Below are 19,856 nucleotides of genomic sequence, written 5' to 3' on the forward strand. Positions count from 1 at the left end.
TCTTTTAAAACCAAAAGGAATATTATGAGGATTCTTCTGCTTATTGTATTGTAGTCACACAATATAAGAGGTACAAATGAATCATGAAGAAGCCAGATTAAATCATGTATACTGTCACCCGTTTCTTACTGTGGTCATTTTGCTAGGGGAATATGTTCAGTGAGTCCTGCATTGTTCAGTTGTATGTGCCGTTACTCAGTGGAATCATTAATACTGTGATAAATCACAACAACAAATGATTATCAGATTCTTCACTCAGCGATGACGTTGATGTTTCCAGGATGCTGGCATGCTAAGACTAAGGGACATCTCTGGCTTTTGCAAACCTAGCAACTAACACTGATAGGATCTGGTAACCACCCACCCACCACCCGTCCTGCCTTGACCCCTCTCTGAGGTGGCATTTCGTGGAATAAAGACCACAGCGTCACTCTGCACAAGTTGGACCCACTACTCCTTTGATTGCGACTAGAAAGACATCTTTAGTATTCTTGGTGGGAAGTTTCTACATAATACTAGGTAATAATAACACAGGCGAAATCATACGTATCTTCCCTTTAATAAAATGACTTCAAAATAAAAGTACATGCCAAATACTTATCACAGTAACTAACTAAACAAACAAACCCTGTCTTTGGCGCCCCCCAGTGCTAGTGTCAAAACATAATGGCAGACAGTAATACATGCTTCCTTACAGACATACCTTTTTTCTGCATAAAATCATTCAGATTAATTTTTTCACAATTTTCCACGCGTAATATTCTTTTATTTATTTTATTTTATTGAGACAAGGTGAAGGAGAAATGTGATATATTACAATTTAAATAAAGAACATATCTTCATTTGTTTGTGTAAATGGACAGTCTTTATTTATGTGTAATAGACTAATAAAAAATGCATATATGCATATTAGATCATGTTCTTAATTTGATTTACTGTCCTTTTTATACATTAGCCATCACTAAATACACTTAAATGCTCCATTTGGACAGTTAGAATAACATTGCTTAAGACAGAATTTGCCAGTCAAATCATTAATGTGTTATTCAACACGTGCCCACACTGTAGCCTTCACGCTGACACCTGAGCTCGGATTCCAGAAAGGTCCCCAGGGTTCGAGCCACTGGGAACCGTCGAACACCGGTAATTAAAACAAGCCTACCCTTGCGTTCCATTTCAAAATAAAAGCCTCTCGTGCGAGACACCTCCAGACGTTACCAAATGTGATAAATTCAGAACTAAATGTGTTCGTTGTTTGGGCTTTTATATTGCTTAATTAAGCGGGAAACACAACTATCCTTAAGAAATATGCAATTTCTATTGTTGAAACTTGAAATGTTTATTTTCTGTTACCTCACCCTGACCTCGCCGGGGCTCTCCAACACGCACGCACGTATGCGCGCACGTCCTCCGGACTCCCAGCGTGACGTATGCCCTGGCGCCCGGTTAGCTAGCTTCTAAGCTAGTTAGCTAGTTGTTGTAGTTGACAGCGTACACAGGAGTCGGTTAACGTTAGCTAACTGGCTAGTAACTAACGTTTTCTGCCCTGGTGACTGTCGGCATCGGCCATGGACGACGAAAGCCACCCCAAAACCCTGTAAGTATTTTTAAATGTCTTAACAGTAGCGCGAGGCATCGTTTGCGTTGCTAACGTCGTTGACCGGTGGCTAACTTAGCTACCCGCCGTCTTCCTAAACCTGGCGAATACTGCCTGACAACACAAACATCCAATGCTTCACTAACGTCAGGGTAGTTTATATAATGATAAATAATAAAATAACACTTAAATATGATATGTGTGTTTAATCGGAACGCGTCGACGGCTAACGACTGTTTAACGTTAGCCGTTACGTTGTTTCGGCTTATAAATCAGTCAAGCTAATGTGAATTCCGTTACATTGATAACTCACCGTCAGTACCTACAAGGTAACACCTGAAGTAACCTGTGCGTCAGTTTTATTAAGAATAAGTATCACTACCGGTAACAGCTCATCAGCTAACCCGGAGAAAAGTGTTTCAGCTTTCACTATTTCCCCTCCAGGTATGTGGGAAACCTCTCCAGGGATGTGACAGAAATTTTGATTCTGCAACTCTTCACCCAGATAGGACCTTGCAAAAGTTGTAAAATGATCACAGAGGTAAGCAGCAGTGAGTCTTGGATCGTGCCTTTCCCTCTCTTTCCTTTTTAGTGTCCCATGCCCTGTAATTCACATCAGGAGAGTGACTATGTCCCACTTTTCACCTAAAACTTACAAAGAACTTTAATACAAATGTGAATACAATAAAAATGAACAGTTGTTTTGAATTGTACTCACTCTACAGTCTATAAAAACCTTCTGAACTCCTGTGTCCCTTGCAGCACACAAGCAATGACCCCTATTGCTTTGTGGAGTTCTTTGAACACAGGGATGCTGCTGCAGCCCTTGCAGCCATGAACGGGAGGAAGATATTAGGAAAGGTAGGCCAACTTGTCTGCTCTAAAATTAAAAAGCGAGGTTAGGCAGTTCATCTGTTGTCCCCTGTGATCCATGTTCCTCGTGTAGGTAGAGAATGACTATTTTTCTGGCAATTTTAAATCCCCTACTCTGTGAACTCTCTGCTTTCAGGAGGTCAAAGTAAATTGGGCCACCACTCCAAGTAGCCAGAAGAAAGACACTTCCAGTAAGTGCCCACCTGCTGATTTTCTGCTCTGCTGAAATCAGAGTTCACCAGAGAATCGTAAACGGTTTCTTTCCATTTCTTTCTAGATCACTTCCATGTTTTTGTGGGTGATTTGAGCCCTGAGATTACCACTGAGGATGTCAAGGCTGCATTTGCACCTTTTGGGAAAATCTCGTAAGTTCTCACTTTAAACGGGTATTTCTCTTTGTGAGCAGTACAATAAGTTCATTGCTACAGTGCAAGCATATTGATATGGTACCTAAATAATTTTCTGTAAACTTATACTGACTGGAGCAGCCATCTGTGACCATGTTTACATGCATATGACAATGGGTATTGACTTAATTGTAATATAAAAACACTAAGAAATTCAATGATTTCAAACACTAGAGATCCTAAAGGTTCTTGTTCCTCCTTGACAGTTTTCAAGCTACTGTTTCTGATGAAAACACTAGAACACACAGGTGTCTTAGGGGACAAGGGCCTGACACTGATGTCCCTAGTTTGAGTCTGGCCAGGGATCCACCTCCCCTCATGCCCTCTCATCTCTCTGATGGCCATAAACCACCCCACCCAAAATAATTAAACAAATTCAAATAACACTTACCAAAGAGCTCACAAGAATGAGATTGACAAACAGACTCATAAACTGTAAAGGGGGAAACAAAAGCTTGCATCACACAATGAGGCCTAAACTACTCACTACTTTATATTTTTAATTGTCTAGAGCTTTAATACAACATTCTTGAGAAAATAATTGATCAGGTGAACAAACCGATGTATGAGCAGGTGTTAAGATGCCAACAGAGGTGGTTAGTGTTAGTGACACCACATCCATGCATGTAAACATAGTTAATGATGAACCTGAAGATACTTTTAAAGATCATATGAAAGTAGATCTCCTCTTTTTATTACATGTATTGCTTTGTTGTTTTTAAAAACACTCTTAACAGATTAGAACAAACTCATTTAAGTAGTGAATTAAATAATTCCTGTAGGGTATCAAGTATTTTATTGCAGATATTTACTTGTGGTGTTTGTATTGTCTCTGTTTTCATGACTGAAGTGTCAGCTTTTAGCCTACTCTTTGCTTTTCCTTGCATATTTAGGGTGTGGTAAGTAAACTGTGCAGTGTGTCAGCAAAATGTAAGCTGTGTGTATGAACCTGAACAGCTTTTAGTTGTGGGTCTCAGTGAAGTAATAGCACTTTGGTTATTTTACAGAAATGCTCATAGGATTGGACAGGAGCTTGAAGGCTAACAGCAAGGAACTGTGCACTCTGGAGACACAGATGTAGTTTTTTTTCTCTATTTATTCCATTCTTTCCATATGTCTTTATTTGTAGATGCTATGTATTAACATGACCTAGCTTAGATTAACAAATTCCAATACTCTATGTATTCCTCTAAATCTATGTTTCAATTGTCTCATTTTGATTTGCATAGTGTTGTTTGTAGTGTAATGATCCTCTTCCAAAATTACTGAAAATGTCAATTTCTTAAAATTTGCAGCTCCCCAAACTCCATACTCCATATTGGTGGTAAAGAATTGACCAGGAAAAATAAAGAAATCTGTTAACAGGCCATGTATGCCGTTTAATTCCTTTTTTCTCTTTTGATATTTTCTATATATTTCTATTTGTAGGAAGAGCACCAACAGCAGATTTTAAGAATGCATGGTAATCCATATAATCTGTTCCTTTTGTGAATTTAAAGCAGTAGCCTACTGTTGAGAGGGTTGAACAAAAAGTGGTGCTCTAGAGGCAAGGATCCTTTAAGACATCTAAAAACAATACTGTAGGCTGCATGTATTTGTATTTCTATTAATTTTTTTTGTTTGTTTTCAAGTGTTGCTTTGAAGTTACCTTATGAGTCAGTGCTCAGTACAAGGTCATGATAGCTAATATACCTTAATGTAGGACAGAGAAGAGGATTCACAGTTCAGTGTGTTTTGCGTGGTTCCTTTTAGTTTGAAACATTTTAAGCTGAAAAGCGAAACTGAAGTTTTTTTAACGTTTCCCTCCAGGGATGCCCGTGTTGTGAAGGACATGGCGACAGGAAAATCAAAGGGGTATGGATTTGTGTCCTTCTACAACAAACTGGTAAGGCTCCAGTGCAAGAACACAGACTGAAGGTTATTTCTATTTTCTGTTTATTATTCTACTTTAATGCATTTGCAGTAATTAAGATAGAATTAATCATAATTAAAACCATAGTCACAACAACTTTAACCATCTAACATTACATAGCTTCTTGTTTACTGCCACTATTTTGAATATTACTTTAAAAACAGTAATAATGTATATTCTTAGAACTGACCATGGTCACCAATTAACTTTACAGATTAATCAAATCCAGAGTGGTAACTGTGTTTGATTTGGATTTACAGGATGCAGAGAACGCCATCATTAACATGGGTGGACAGTGGCTTGGAGGACGCCAAATCAGGACAAACTGGGCAACACGTAAACCACCTGCTCCGAAGAGCGCCCAGGACAGTAAGTTTAAAACGCCACACAGGGACTATCTCGCTTATTGTTGATGATTAGAGTTGGACTGATATCTTCATACATCTACACCTACAGATTTCCTCTGTCCTCTAACCTAGGGCAGGTGGATAGGGAGACAAAATTAGATAGTCAGTACCTCATTATTATTAATGTGATAATATTGTGGCCTTGCTTTTAGAAGATATTTATATTAAAATGTGATTAGACGACTCCTTAACTGCCGACTTGTTCGATTAATCTGCCTCACACTTCACACACACAGCCATGCTGCAGCAATAACTGAATGAATGAACTGAATCTTTAGAACCATCAGATAATCGGGCCTTTGCTGACTTTGTGTGGCTCGTTTCTGTAAGTTCTGCCTGCCTGCTGAGAACTGTCACGGCAAGTTAAAACATGTCAGCTTCCCGGCAGGAGAGACACTCCTGCGGTGTGGTAGGATTTTATAACAGAGCTATGACCAACACGCGAAATCCAATTTGACCGACAAAATTCTGAGTCAGGAGCTGATGTAGAACACATTAGTAGTGATGACTGAGGTTTGATTGTAAGTCAGAATTTTTGTGTATAAATATAGGTACGTCCCTTCTTGTTTTCATTTCAGACGGCTCAAAGCAGCTGAGGTTTGACGACGTAGTGACTCAGTCCAGTCCACAGAACTGCACCGTGTACTGTGGAGGGATCCAGTCAGGATTATCAGGCAAGTGTCATGTTCTCTAAAGGCTGCCGTTGTTAGAGCCCTTAGTCACACTCCCAACAGTACTCTCATTATTTCCCGTGCAGTTTCCTCAAATAGCCTGAAGAACTCACCACATCAACCTTTTTCTGTTTGTTTCTTTCAGAACACCTCATGCGACAGACCTTCTCACCTTTTGGTCAGATAATGGAGATCAGGGTTTTCCCAGAGAAAGGATACTCTTTCATCAGGTAGTGTCTCAGTCTGGCCTCTAGATGTCAACACAAACACTTTACATGACTCAGTAACAGGACAGTTAATACCTCACTCAGAGTCAGTGACCACAGAGCTTAGTTTTAATGCGCTTTATTTACTGAATTGCCTGATTGATAAGTTTTACTGCTAAGCCGCTGTTTTCCTTTTAAGGTTTTCCTCCCATGACAGTGCCGCCCACGCCATTGTTTCAGTAAATGGCACAGCCATTGAAGGGCACATGGTGAAGTGCTTCTGGGGCAAAGAATCTCCTGACATGGCAAAAAATCCACAACAGGTGGGGAGAATGTCACTGATGACAAAACCACTTTTAATTTGTACCTTTTTAATTAGAGATTAGACTATAACTAGGGACATTGCAGTCCCAAAATATGTTAAAAAGAATAGAATAAATGTGCCAGAGACTGTGCCCATATTTTCTTCTCTGTTGCTTTCAGGTTGAGTACAGTCAGTGGGGACAGTGGAACCAGCTCTATGGAAGTCCACAGCAGCAGTATGGGCAGTATGTGACCAATGGGTGGCAAGTTCCCTCCTACAGCATGTACGGCCAGACGTGGAACCAGCAGGGATTCGGTGTAGAGTGAGTGGCATATATGCAATTAATACATAATAAACTTTATCAGTGACTATACTGTTACAGTCCAGGAGGCTTATACTCATCATTAAATGCCTCTGGTGGATGCTAAGTTGTCCCTAAGATAAAAATAGAGGTGTTTCCCTCCGGCCTGGAGAGTGTTGATTTATTGTGCCACACAACTGACCTTTGTACACAGTGACCACAAGTCATACTAATCAGCAGGGCTGCCCCCACGACCAAGACTTTTCCTGGTCGTTAGTTCAAGCCTGTGGTCAACTATTTGTTGCGCGTTTATGATATTATTGTTATTATTAATGTTAATGTTTTTATTTATGTTTTTGGGGGGGCATCAGAAAATGATTTGAGCTCCAGAGTTGGGAAAGAGTGTTACAGGTGACGCTGTGACATTAAACAGAAAAACAACTAAAACCTGTAGAATATACATTTTAGAAGTAATTACCTGCCTGTTAATGACACTGGCAGAAGCAGTATTGATCCTGAATGTGTCCGAGCAAATAGCAAGGAGAACGCTAATGGCTAACGTTAGACTGCTGACACGTTTCAAACGGCAAGTTGTGTTTGAGGTCGACGAATGATAGCTGAGTGTTTGACTGCAGAGTTTGCGTGTCACCCTCTTGGTGGCGTCCTTTGCCTGCTCAAAATGATCACACACTTTGGATTTCTTTACTGTCGACTAAGACTCTTCTCCTTGACTTTGTTTTATCGGCTACTAACCGGTTATCTGTGGGATCTTTACAGGCAGTCCCAGTCCCCGGCCTGGATGGGAAACTTTGGATCTCCGTCAGCCCAGGCCGCCGCAGCCCCACCTGGTCCAGTCATGTCCAACCTGGCCAACTTCAGCATGGCTGGCTACCAAACGCAGTGAGCTGGCCCAAACCTTAGTGTAACACCGAGGGGATTTTGTCAACCCTTTTAGACCACACAGCACTCTTACTTTCATCTGGACAGCTGCTCTGGTAAAGAAGGGCGGGGGCCATATTCACAAAGCCTTTGTAGCTAATAGTTGCTCCTAAGCCAGTTTAACAAGTATGTTTTAAATGACTACGTTCATGTCACTTAGAACTTTTTAAAAGTTTCTTTGATAATAATTAATAGCTCTGTTATGGAAAAGTGCTCTTGGGCTTCTGAAGTAAAGCCACACCAACTGTCTTTGTCTTTCCAGTAGATGTTAAAAACATATACCAACCTTTTGAATGTTTGGCGCTTTGAAAATCATATTTAGGTGATCAGAGAACAGGTGTCTAACAGACACAGACTCTTTGATGCCTTTCCTCTCATCACCCAACAATGGGGCTAAACTTTTACCCTCTTAGATTTAAAATAGGAGCAAAACTTTATCTGAAAATCTTTAAAAAAAAAAACAAAAAAACTTATTTGTGGAGCTAAAGCACACTCACTACAAGCCATCATGTTACTCCAGCTGCTCACTGGAATATGACGAGGATTTAAATCCTTTGAAACCTCAAACTTTGTAACATTAATCTTGAAGTATCAAACTATAGCAATATTTCCTCTCAGTTTGCCAATATGGTTTTGTAATATTTTAATAGCCTAGTGGAAAAATGGTTTGTTACAGTCAAAAATGTTTATTTACTTGTCATACTTGGGGCATTTTTCTGTCATTTTATACAACAGAAGGACAAAAAAATTCACTCTTCAAGTCTTCATGCATTGATAAGTTAATTTTTGTAATATGTGTCCGTTTTTAAAATGGTATACAGCGATGACCGTGTTGTACAGATCAAGCAGGTATCATCAGTCATCATGAACATGTGTGACAAAGCCACAGGGATGAACCAACGTACCTAATGTTGGTCCGGGCTTCGCTTCAGCTCCTATAGTATCTAGAAATCCAGTCCTGTTTTGATATATTAATGAAAAATGCTTTGTGAATAGAGGCCCTGGGACCGTAGATTACCTCTCCAGTATATGTGAAGAGACTATTTGTACAAAAACAACCGTGGCTTTAAAGGAGATTTCAGTGTGAGGTGGCATCTCTTGGGTAAATTTTGTGTACAAAGAAAAAAATTTCACCCACAAACACAGCTCTCAAAGAAAAAAAAGAGTTTTTCATGTTTTGTATCGGAGTGATCAGCATGTTCTTTGACTTTTGATGGATTTTAGTTTACACCTTAATGTAGCCTAGACTGGACTAATTTATAATCCTGTGTCTCAAAGGAAAGGCTATAGCACATGCTCTCTGTATAAAGAAAATATTGTAAAAACAAAACAGCTTAACCCCCAAACTTTGTAAAGGTAACTGACGCTGTGTGCTGATTCTGGGGCTGGTTTCCTAGAGGAATATTGAATCTTTAAATATTTTCTCCCTTCTTCCTAATGGCTGTGAGAGTTTGCAAGGAACTTTAGACTTTATTTAGCACCAAAACCAGCCCCTAACTATGTTGCATCATGTTTTTATGTCATTAAAAATGTTGTTTTTGTTAATCATGCACTTGTGTCAAGACAAACTGTCCGATGTTTCAGGCTTGCTATGAATTGGGATTGTTTTATTTTATGTTCTTTCCGCTGAAAGTGGAAGGTTTCTTAAGTTCGCTGGTCAGCCACAACATTAAAATCACTGACAGGTGAAGTGAATAACGTTAAATACAAAGTTCACTGTCATAGACCAAGCACACCCCCCTAATGGCAAGGGCCTCCACCATCACAGCATAAAAACTGCTCAGAAATGTCTTTGAGAAACACATCAAGGAGGAGTGTTGACCTGGCCTCTGAAGTCCCCAGGTCCCAATCTGACCCAGCATCTGTCAGACCTGCCTGATATTATATAGATCCCCCTTGTGCTGCCACAACAGGACAAACTGATTAGCAAATTATTTTCACAACTCCTGACTCTGACCCAGTGGTTAATCGTGTGGGATTTTGATTCCAAACATCCCCCATAACGTCCTGGGGGAAGCTTCAATTAAAAAAATTGTATCGCAAATCAAATCGCAATGTGTGTCAGAAAAATCGCAATTAGATATATTCTCTAAATCAGCCATGGATCCTTTGGGTCTTGTGGATCAGATCGGGATCTGGGAAGTTGCAGGATGGTCTCCAAGGTTTCCCAGAAGAACTTTGTACTGTAACAAGATGATCAGTGTTACTCCCGTCATCTGTCAGTGGTTTTGATGTTGTGCCTGATCGGTGTAAATCATTGAGTCGTTAGGGTGAGTATTTGCAGACTTTTTTTTTTGGTTGACAAATTGTGACTAGGGGATTTCTCAAAGACATCCTGCAATTTGGATTTTATTTGCATATGTGCCATTCTGTACAGTGTCCTACACTCCTTTTCCTGTTGTACTAGCCAACATATTTGATTATGTTTTAGTTCGTTTTATTAGAGCTGGAGGAGTGGAAAGTGTCCAACCAAACAGGGTCATGTTGGCTGAGAGTGTAAATATAAACCTTGATCAAACCCTCATGAAACTTCGGAGATAATGTACATACTGTAGGTAGAATGTTATGAACGAAAATGCCATCATTAAATCAGCAATATAATTTATGCATAAGCCTTAATTGATTGTGGTTTGGAAATTCAAACATTGTGTTATTTACAGAGGCTCCGTTACAGATTATCTAAATTCTCTTCCACTGCAGATTTTTTTTTTTAAAGTTTGTGTGCCATTTTTCAGGACGTAGCAGGAGGCGAGTGAAGTTTCAGCTTGAACTGCACGCTTATGACATGTAATATATTTCTTGCTTAAAATAATGAATGTAATGGCAAATTTTGCTTTTATGACAACAATACATGTAAGTTGAACAACAGAAAGTGATGTTTAATAATAAAGGATGAAGTCAGTTTTTTCCATTTAACGGAAAAATCTCTCCCAAGAAGTCACTTAAAATAAAGAAACGTTTGAACCTGGTCACTCGGTACATTTATTGGACACTAATAAATTCTGACAGCAAAGCATAAATTCACTGAAAAATTATGTGTTTACCGTAATTCTACCAGACACAGTAAATAACATTTAATGATTATTAAACTGAGGTTCTGAGGTTTGTACATGTGCATCTGTTTCTATCTTTTTTTTTGTTCTGCAGTAACTTTCAAATGTCTTTTTCATCCATGTATTTTATATTTAATGTTATTCATCACGTTTGCTCTGTTACAGCCTGAGGTTCTGGGAGCTCAGCAGGTGGACAAATTACTGTAGTAGAACGTTTAACATTCATAAACATTAAATGACTAAAGCAAAGCAAACATTTAGTCATGTTGTGTGGCATTTGCACTGCCTAATATTGGATTATATTGCATTATTTTCATTCCTCTAAGATACTGTTAGCAATATTCAGGTCTCATCTACAGCATACATTGTAGTATCCTATAAATCTGAGCTTAAACCAGTTTAATATATCAGCTCTAGTGCAGTTGCCTATTAAGCAAACACATTCAGAAACATATTTGTACACTATTTACATATTCCCATGAATTGAGTGGCTGTAACTTAAGAGCAGTGTTGAGCAAGTGTTGAATGTGTAAGTCACACCGTCACATTATTGTTGATCTGATCACCTTAATTGTTTGTTTTCATTTTGACTACTTGTGAACATTGGAAAGTTGTGAAGCACAAGCTGATTTTCCAGATAACCCGTGATTCTGTTCCCCAGAGGTTAATCACATATGACAGTCATTGGAGGAGCGAACCGTTGATCCCCTGGACAACAGCTCGGCCTTCATGCCTCTATCCACACAAACCAGGACGCTCCCGTCTGAGGCAGTTTCATCTCTCTGGATAGGGGTAATTTAAAACACAGTATTTTAGAAAAAAAAGCAAAGAATGTCTATTGTCTTGATGCAACTGTAACCTATTTCCATACTCACTTCAGACAGTTTCCCTGCAGTTTTGTTCCCTTTAGCTTTCTCCTGTAATCCCAGTTTCTCCATAATCAACTCAATCCTGGTTGTGATGCCGGCCACAGAGGTTTCAAGATGGAGAACCTGCCTGGTCAGTCTGTCATGGTGAGAGAAAGGTAATTCAGGTGTTTTTGAAGCTGGGACTTATTTCCAATGTTTTTGGATGTAAATAATTGACAGGAACTTTATGGATAGGATTCCTGCAGAGACAGACCCTTTTATTATAGAGTAAGATCCTTTTTGTTTAACCAGAAACATTGCTAAATATCACTACCAGACTTCATTGACAAAAACAGCAATTTTACTGAGCAGAACAGGAATATGGGAGTGTTGTGAGCGGTTAGTGTGTTTGTGTTGTTGTGTGGTACGTTTACTTACGTAAAGAATCCGAATAATACTTCTACTACTGAAAGTCCCACAACAACACAAATAAACTAACCATTTAAGGCAGTGGTATCCCAGTAACTCCTGTGTTCTGCTTGGTAAAATTCCTGCTTTTGTCAACGGAGTCTGGTAGTAATGTATAATGATGTGTCAAGTTCTGAAATTTAAATAAAAAGGTAATTTTTTAAGAATAAAATAGTTACTTCAAGACATAAAATATGTTAACTGTAAAAAATGTTCCCACCTAAGAAACTGTTCACGATCTACAGAGGTTTGATTGGAGTGGTTCTTCTGCTCACTGGACGTTACAGGCTTCTCCATTAATTCTTTCCCATAATTCATTCCAAGATTGTTAAGTTCAGTGCTGAGAGCATCCTGATTTTAAAAAGAAAAACAATGCTCATTTAATTGCATGTCAACCTAGAGAAGAAGTTAGTAAAAAAAAAAAATGATGAAATTGATTACTACATTTATTTGTCAACAGACTATTACACAAACCCTCTTTTCCTCCAGCTCGATTTTCATCTTCTCTTGTTCGTCTTCGTCTAGAATTTGGTTCCCATCACGGTCAAACCGTGAGAAGGCTGCAGAAATTTCATGATCGGCGTGTCCCATCCTACGAGATCATCAGAGCGGTGAGGGTTATGTAACACTAAAGATAGCAAATGCTCTTCTTTCCTTTTGAAATATTCTCACTTACTCTTTCAAAGTTTCTCTGAAGTCCTTGAACTCGATTTCTCCAGATCCAGACCGTAGCGCCTTCTGAACATCTGATATTTTCTCCTTTTTGAGTTTCAGCTTCATAAATGTCTTCATGTAGCTCTGAATTACAAGGAAAAAAATCATATTCTTCGTAACTCATGTACAATTTTATTCATAAATGTGTATAATTTCATTGCCTTTACCTGTTTGATGATGTCCGTAATCTGCAACTCATCTTTTTGGGATGAGAGCTCCTCCTTCACCTCAGAATACGTGTCGTTTATGATGGCCAAAAACATGTTCTGAGAAATGAATGAGGAGATAATGAGTCTGCTAATTTTTGTCATTTAAAATCAGTTAATGTATCAGAATGACTTACCAGAAGAACAAAGAAAACAAAGAACACATAGGTGACAAAGTAAATGGGACCGAGAACTCTGTTAGCACGGTCGATGGCGTCGTAATCAAAGTCTCCGAGAATAATCCTGAACTGTGTGAAGCTGCAGGACGGAGAAATAAGAATTGATTAGTTGATGCTCATTTATCCTATTTAAATCCATCCTGCTGAGCTGCGACCTCTTACATGCACTTTACGAAGGTGCTGAACGATTCAACCTCCATCCCAAAGAGCAAATATCCAAGCTGAGCGTAAGCGAAGAAGACGATGAAGAACATGATGGCGAATCCCAGGATATCTTTAGCACATCGACCCAGTGTGGACGAAAGCTGAGTCATGGTCTTATTAAAACTGATGTATTTGAAGATCTGCAAGGACAAGAAGGAAACACACATTATTTGGGATGATGCTGGAGCCAGATAATTTTTGTGATGAGTTTGAAGTGAAAGATATAGGTGCTTTACTTTGATCCATGCGAAGAACAAGTTCACGGCATTCATGTTGTTGTACTGCATTTGCCAGAATGCCAGAAATTCAAAATCAGCGTAGATATCGGGTTGTTCCAGCAGTTTGCCGAGCAACTTGTCTACTTTGACGGTCCGGAAAATATTGAATATGATGGCGACGATGGCAAGCTGGGAAAGAGAGTTATTTAACTTTTTTGACATCAAGTTAAATCAGAGATAAGGACATTCCTGATTCACATAAGGATTGTGTTTTCTTACCATTATGACAACAATATCCAGTATGTTCCAGATGCTTTTGAAGTAGGAGCACTTGTGTATTCGCAGCTCAAGAATCTCTTCCACGATGTAGTAGAGGATGAATAAACAGAAGACCATCTCGCACCCAAGGATGAAGTAATCCCAGTTGGTGATGTAGCGAATCAATTTGACTGTTCTGATCTGGTAGGAAGGGATCGCTCCACCGGTCGCTGGGAATTCAACCACCAACCTGAAACAAGAAGGTGAAGCTTTGCTCAATCAATGAATGGACACCAACTAATTGGTTAAGTTGCTACTGTTTGTGCTCTTTACCTGATGATGCAGAACATGTTGATGTTTGCATTGTAAGTGGAGAAGTCGATGAAGACTACTCTGGTTCCTCTGTCCAGCCAAAGGTTGTCCACCAGCTCCATCAGAATGAGGGCGCTCTCCTCTTTGGTCCGACTCAGGTCTTGATAGTATCCGGCTCCACTGTAGGTCGTCAACAAGCCCCAGTGAGAGGAACCCTTGATCTCTTTCTCCGTGTGGTAGGTCCAGCTGCAGAGATACAAAGAAAACACTTACATTATGCTGCAGTTGTTGTATATAACAGCACAATGTCTTGACTTACGCAGAACCATTAATGAGTCCGAAGCTGAGGTCATCCTCCTTCTTCTCATTGTAGACACCGTAACATGCTGTGATCTCATCTTGGAAGTCGTTGTGGACCTTGCAGGAGTTGTTCTTGATCTTGATCTGCCTCATCCTGGGGACTCCAAGCAACATGTTTTCATAGTAGATGAAGGACTGGTCTCCGCTGTCTAGGGTCTGGTTATTGTACCATTTAGTCCAGTAGAGGCCATCCAATAATGGGCCCTGGGCGTACTGTTCACATATAAAAAGAGAGGGTGGATGCACATATATTGTGATTTCACATTCGTATTTCTCACTGTGGTGATCATTGGAGGAAATGAATATGGAGGAAAACTCACAGTCCAGAAATCAGCCATGGTGCCAATGGACTGAAACCTAACCCCGCTTTCACCGGCTGTATTCACAAACAGGTCCGTCATGGCTTTAGTGTAATAGTAGGTGCTCGAGCTGGTCATACCGTATGTCACTGAAAGACAACGTAATCGCACTGTTAACGCCCATAATCATTGATTCCTATCTGGCTTTGCTCAGGCTCAGCTCTAAACACTGCTCCATTCAGCCAGTCCAAGATAAGGCCTCATTGAAGACTTGTTATTTGTGCTGTGTTTATGTCGCTGTCGTCAAACAGATCCCGATCAGGGGCTGTAGTTTGTTTGAAGAGAGAGCACACTGGCATGACACAAATAGCCTCATCAAACAACGTAAATCTAACCCAGACAAAGCAACAATGGATGAGGCCTAATGCTCTTATCTCTAAATGGCATGAGAGCAGTGCCCATGTCCCTTTCACTCCTAATGCTCAGATGGACAATGGCTTTTAAGGCAGAGGGATGGGAAGGGCATTTGTGGTAGGCATTAAAGCAAGGTAAATCAACAGTCTAAAGTGCCCTATACAGTAACATCCTGCTAAAAGGTGAACGCCTCAACAAGTGATCAGCATTGCTTAAAACAAATAGCTGATTGAAATGTACTATACGCTGTAATGCATTTAATGTTTGTCAGACCCAGAGATACATTTCTTTATTGGGCCTTTAATTTGGGTTATTAATGATGATAATGTAAATTAAATCCAGGAAAGTGTTAAGTGTAAACCTAAAGCTAATTCAAAGATCACAACTTTCCTTAAAATAACATTTTCCAGATGTAGAGAAACACTTTCCTATTTCAAACGTAAGGAAATTGTGAAGAAGAATTACTTGGAAAACTAGACTCAAAACTGTCAAGATAAAATTTTTGGATGGTGTGAGTTCGAAAACTTACAGAGACATATGTCCACCAGAAACACCAGATAGACCAGTAACTCTCGTAGCGTTGTTCGGACAAACAGTTCCCTGTTGTTGGAGATGTTTTCGGTCAATGTTGTGCCCCACAAACCTACATAGAATGTCAGCGTAAAAACAGTTGTGTAATTATGACAGGTGTATTTTTGTAGGAGAGATAGTTTGTAAACACCAATAATGGAAGACAGATGATGTTACATGAAAGACCTAAATTATTTGGCCAAGAAACTAGTACTACAGTTGATATTCAAAGCTAACATACAGTGATAAATTCAGCCGAGTGTGTTCCTACCTTTGATAAAAGAGCAGCAGCCTCGTTGTTTCTTCACCAGACCTTTCTCAGTGGATGGTGGTTCCTCTGCTGGATGGTGGAACGGGCCGGGGGTGTCCAGTTTGTAAATGCTATCCATGGAGCCCTGGAAGAGAGGCTGAGGGTTGTAGATGGTGCTGACGACTCTGGGAAGGGGCGGAGGAGAGCCGGAGTAGCCCTGGTTCACCCAGGCGCCATTGCCCACGCTGTCCAACTCGTGCTCCACCTGCCCGGTAAGGTGGCTGTCGGCCCGGTTGTTCAGGCACTTCATGCTGCAAGGCACCGGTTGTGTTTCTCTGTATGAACCACTGGGGTTTAGATCAGAACAGAAAGTAAAGCAGAGCAGTGTGGGCAGCTTCTGAACACCTGCTGGAGGGATGATTATAAAGAGTTGATGACATAAGCTTTGTTGAGGGAGGAGCTGCTGGAGCTTTTGTAGTCTTGAGATTGACGTACTTGTGTCCAGTTGTGCACAGACACTTCACAGACATGTTTAACCTTATTTTGGTCAATGGGACCTTAACCAATATAAGACCTCATATCTAGTCTTAAGCTGTTTCAAACTTGGGGATATTTTTTGATTTGATTGTACTTTGCCAGGTGCCTCTCATGAATAATTTTCTTATCAGTAATAAGTTGTGCATTTGATAAGTACAATAAGCTGGCAGAGAAAAGCTGAAATGACTGAAAAATACCAAGTCAGATTTAAGGAATGTCATTCTATAGCAGGGATCTTTACGGTACAACACATCCACCTGTTCACTTTCTGGAAATATCTTATAAAAGAGAACATTCAAGCTAAATAATTCAGCAGTTAAAAGACATATTAATTTGTTTTGCCCTCTCAGTTACTTGCATGCTGAGCACATTGTTGTCACTATTGATTAACAACTCATCCAGCAACGCGCTCCTATTGAGAAAATCAATTAATTGCATGTCGATTATATTTTCTGCCACCAACTGTTCACCACTTGCGACTGAATTAATGAAGAGCCTAATTGCAGTGTCACTGATGGTCTTCGCCTCATTACCATTCCGCACTTTTGACTCTGTCATCTATTCATTTTTGACATGCCAACTGTCAGAAAGCATTTATTAGGTATGCAAACATTCATCGTGGCAGATGAATCATTACGACCATCTGTATCAGTGTTTGGCACCTCTACCCGGTCTCCTCTGCCAACCCAACCCGGCAACGATCTAAAAACAACACATAATACCACCCAAAATCAGCTGCGTGCTAATAAGATGTGTATAATGCATTAGCAGTTGGACAGTACAGTTCAAGCACTGCTGTAGATGTCTATTTAATGCGGATGAAGAGTTTGGGTCCAGCTATGGGCGTTCATGCCTCAGTGGCTCCAAACAGAGCGATTACACACAGCCATTACCACACAATAGAGTTTAATTTCTGCTCCCCCGCTGAAGCCGTGGCAGGATCTGGCACACAGGCTTCCTTAATCTGCAGCGGCTTGTGCCACCATTCAAACTTTTTCAAATCTGTAACAATCACTTTTCAGCGGCTGATGATTGCCATTTAAAACTGTAGCAGTGTGTGACTCCAACAATGGACAGCCGCACCTCATATGGCCTCCTCAACTTGAATTAACACTTTTAAAAATCCAAAGGGGATTTTTACAGAGGAAATTTGAGAATTAAATATTTAAATGATTGTACTTTGTCCTAAAAAGGAGTCTATTTCCAGTGTTTAGACTTTGGTTACCCCCACTGACGTAACAGTGTCTTATCTCAAAGCACAGGAGCTCTGGACAAAAGGATGATTTATTCCCCAGGGTGCAGATGGAGCCAGCGCAGGGAACACGACCTGTCATCATTTCTACTGAGGAACTGACACCTACAAAACAAAGTATGTGCTGTAAATTACTTGCTCCCTGTGATAACCTTTGTTTTAATACCAGACAAAGGAGACAAATAATTAGAAGTTCCTCCTGAATTGAGAAAATTCTGCAGTAAATTTAAGGTTTGCAGTATGTCAGGTTAATATTTTGCAGGATGTATATGGAAAATTTTCTTCAGAAACTTAAATAAAAATACAGTATAAAGTTGTATATAATATAAAAAAAATCCAGACAAAGAACAAGAGAAATGCTTTTCATATAAAATAGTTTTTATTTTTAATCAAAATCTATAATGAACAAAATAGAGGTCTGCATGTGAGAAATAACATCTATTTTTCAACTCTACAAACATTCAACAAAATAGTTACATATCAACTTTAACTTTGCAACCAAGACCACAATGATTTTCTCAGAATCCATTGAACATTGCACAACATTTTAGGGCCATATTAAAATAACTGATAAAAGTATCTTCAGTACAATCTAACAGTCATTATAATGACACTACATTTCTTTACTTGTTGCTATACTTTGAACAAAAACATGCTCAACATTGCTGGGTTTCCTAGAAAAAAATAAATAAGACTTCAAACTTAAAGAAGTCTTTCTGATTGTCATACAAATACTAGATAAATAAAAAAAGAAAATAATGCAATACAAATGTATTTACTGTCTCCTAGACTGGAGGAAAAATATTCACATTGTCACTCACATCCAACAACATGACTGATTGTCTAACGAATGGCACCAGTTCATACGTTGACCTGATGTCCGTCAAACTGATAAGAGAACGACGAGTGGATGTAGTCCTGTCCGGTTGGAGAGTCGTACCTCATGAGGCAGGGGTAGTTTTCAGGCTGCACGCAGTCGAACTGCAGGTCCAGCCACTGCCTGTGAGGAGCGTTGTGCCTCCTGGCATCCGTCAGGATCCGGTTCAGGGCCATGATGTAGCTGAGGGCCATCTGCAGGGTTTCATACTTGGACAGTTTCTTGTCCTGGCCCCACTGGGGGACCACTTTACGTAGGCGATCGAAGGCTGTGTTCAGACCCTGCATCCTCTTCCTCTCTCTGGCATTGGCGGCCATCCGTCGCCTTGTGGCCGTCTCATACTTCTCAGGGCTCTTGGAGTCCAGCTCCGAGGACTCGGATCCAGAGTCGGTGCAGCTGGGTCGACGAGACTTCATGGTTTTTGTTTGGAAGAATCAAACTGGTGATTGTCCTCAGATCAGAGAAGTTTCCAGCTTCAGTTTTGGGGTTCCTCAGAGGTTTCCTTTGTGGCTGAAGTCCACGTTGTGTGGTCCCCCTTTGTTGTCAAGCATCAAATATTTGTAACCCCAGATAGTGGAGAGCCTGAGGAGTCCAAGGTGTCTGTGATCCTGGAGACAGTGAGGGAGCAGCTTTTATAAGACGGAGCAGATGAACAGGTGGCAGCAGGTGGAGTCCCTGCCCTCCCTCCCAACCCCCCATCCTCAATATTACTCATAGAGAAACACACCCATACAGACTCATAAACACCCACACCCACTCTCAACACACACACACACACACACACACACACACACAAGGAGGCATATATGCGCACTCTCAGCACACACACAAACAAAACCTTAATGAAATTCCAATTATCTCGGGCTGGGCTATCTGGCCGTGGCTTCACTCAGAGCCATGTGTCACAAACACCAAAAGTCCACCATCTGGTAACTCAACTCACCACAGCTGATGGTGCAAACAAACTTTTAAAAGCATAAGATTATGGACATTTCACTGTTAAACTTAACTTTCCCACCAATTATGTACAAAAATAACTAAAAACAACAACGATTAAGGATTGAACTCTTAAAGTAAAGCAAATATTGACAAGTTATTGCAGGTATTAGCAAAATAAATAGCGCATATGTTGCTAAAATAGTGATAAAATCACCAGTTTCATTTTAATCTCATTTAAAATTCACTTTACTTTGTTTGATTTTATATGCAAACATGCAGTA

At 40.0% G+C, this 19,856-nt stretch overlaps 3 protein-coding genes across 7 annotated transcripts; 1 reads left to right on the top strand and 2 right to left on the bottom strand.

Moving 5' to 3' along the window:
• Positions 1–1,270: 1,270 nt before the first annotated feature.
• On the top strand, positions 1,271–10,586 carry tial1 (TIA1 cytotoxic granule-associated RNA binding protein-like 1). Of its 5 annotated transcripts, XM_018680977.2 has the most exons (12): positions 1,311–1,597; positions 2,042–2,138; positions 2,360–2,458; positions 2,607–2,661; positions 2,748–2,835; positions 4,687–4,762; positions 5,050–5,158; positions 5,775–5,870; positions 6,013–6,097; positions 6,273–6,396; positions 6,557–6,699; positions 7,456–10,586. In XM_018680977.2, exons 1-12 carry the CDS (start codon positions 1,569–1,571, stop codon positions 7,580–7,582), a joined length of 1,128 nt encoding a protein of 375 aa, XP_018536493.2. In that variant the 5' UTR covers positions 1,311–1,568; the 3' UTR covers positions 7,583–10,586. The 5 variants fall into 5 exon arrangements, with proteins under 5 accessions (XP_050932627.1, XP_018536493.2, XP_050932623.1 ...); XM_051076666.1 differs by lacking the exons at positions 1,311–1,597; positions 2,042–2,138 and adding an exon at positions 3,885–3,954 and having other exon boundaries at positions 2,364–2,458; XM_051076669.1 differs by lacking the exons at positions 1,311–1,597; positions 2,042–2,138; positions 2,360–2,458; positions 2,607–2,661; positions 2,748–2,835 and adding exons at positions 3,885–3,954; positions 4,173–4,247.
• Positions 10,587–11,482: 896 nt separating this feature from the next.
• On the bottom strand, positions 11,483–18,123 carry pkd2l1 (polycystic kidney disease 2-like 1). The gene is made up of 14 exons (XM_018680981.2): positions 15,992–18,123; positions 15,680–15,793; positions 14,758–14,885; positions 14,397–14,650; positions 14,099–14,323; positions 13,787–14,015; positions 13,526–13,696; positions 13,248–13,429; positions 13,044–13,164; positions 12,868–12,966; positions 12,663–12,784; positions 12,461–12,578; positions 12,207–12,337; positions 11,483–11,675 (listed from the first exon to the last, which is right to left on the bottom strand). The coding sequence occupies exons 1-14, from the start codon at positions 16,278–16,280 to the stop codon at positions 11,483–11,485; spliced, it is 2,376 nt and encodes a 791-aa protein (XP_018536497.2). The 5' UTR covers positions 16,281–18,123.
• Positions 18,124–18,154: 31 nt separating this feature from the next.
• Positions 18,155–19,856, bottom strand: atoh7 (atonal bHLH transcription factor 7). The gene has a single exon (XM_018680980.2). The coding sequence runs from the start codon at positions 19,050–19,052 to the stop codon at positions 18,621–18,623; it is 432 nt and encodes a 143-aa protein (XP_018536496.1). The 5' UTR covers positions 19,053–19,856; the 3' UTR covers positions 18,155–18,620.

Source organism: Lates calcarifer, linkage group LG16_LG22, assembly GCF_001640805.2.
Source record: "Lates calcarifer isolate ASB-BC8 linkage group LG16_LG22, TLL_Latcal_v3, whole genome shotgun sequence".
Taxonomy (NCBI): domain Eukaryota; kingdom Metazoa; phylum Chordata; class Actinopteri; family Centropomidae; genus Lates; species Lates calcarifer.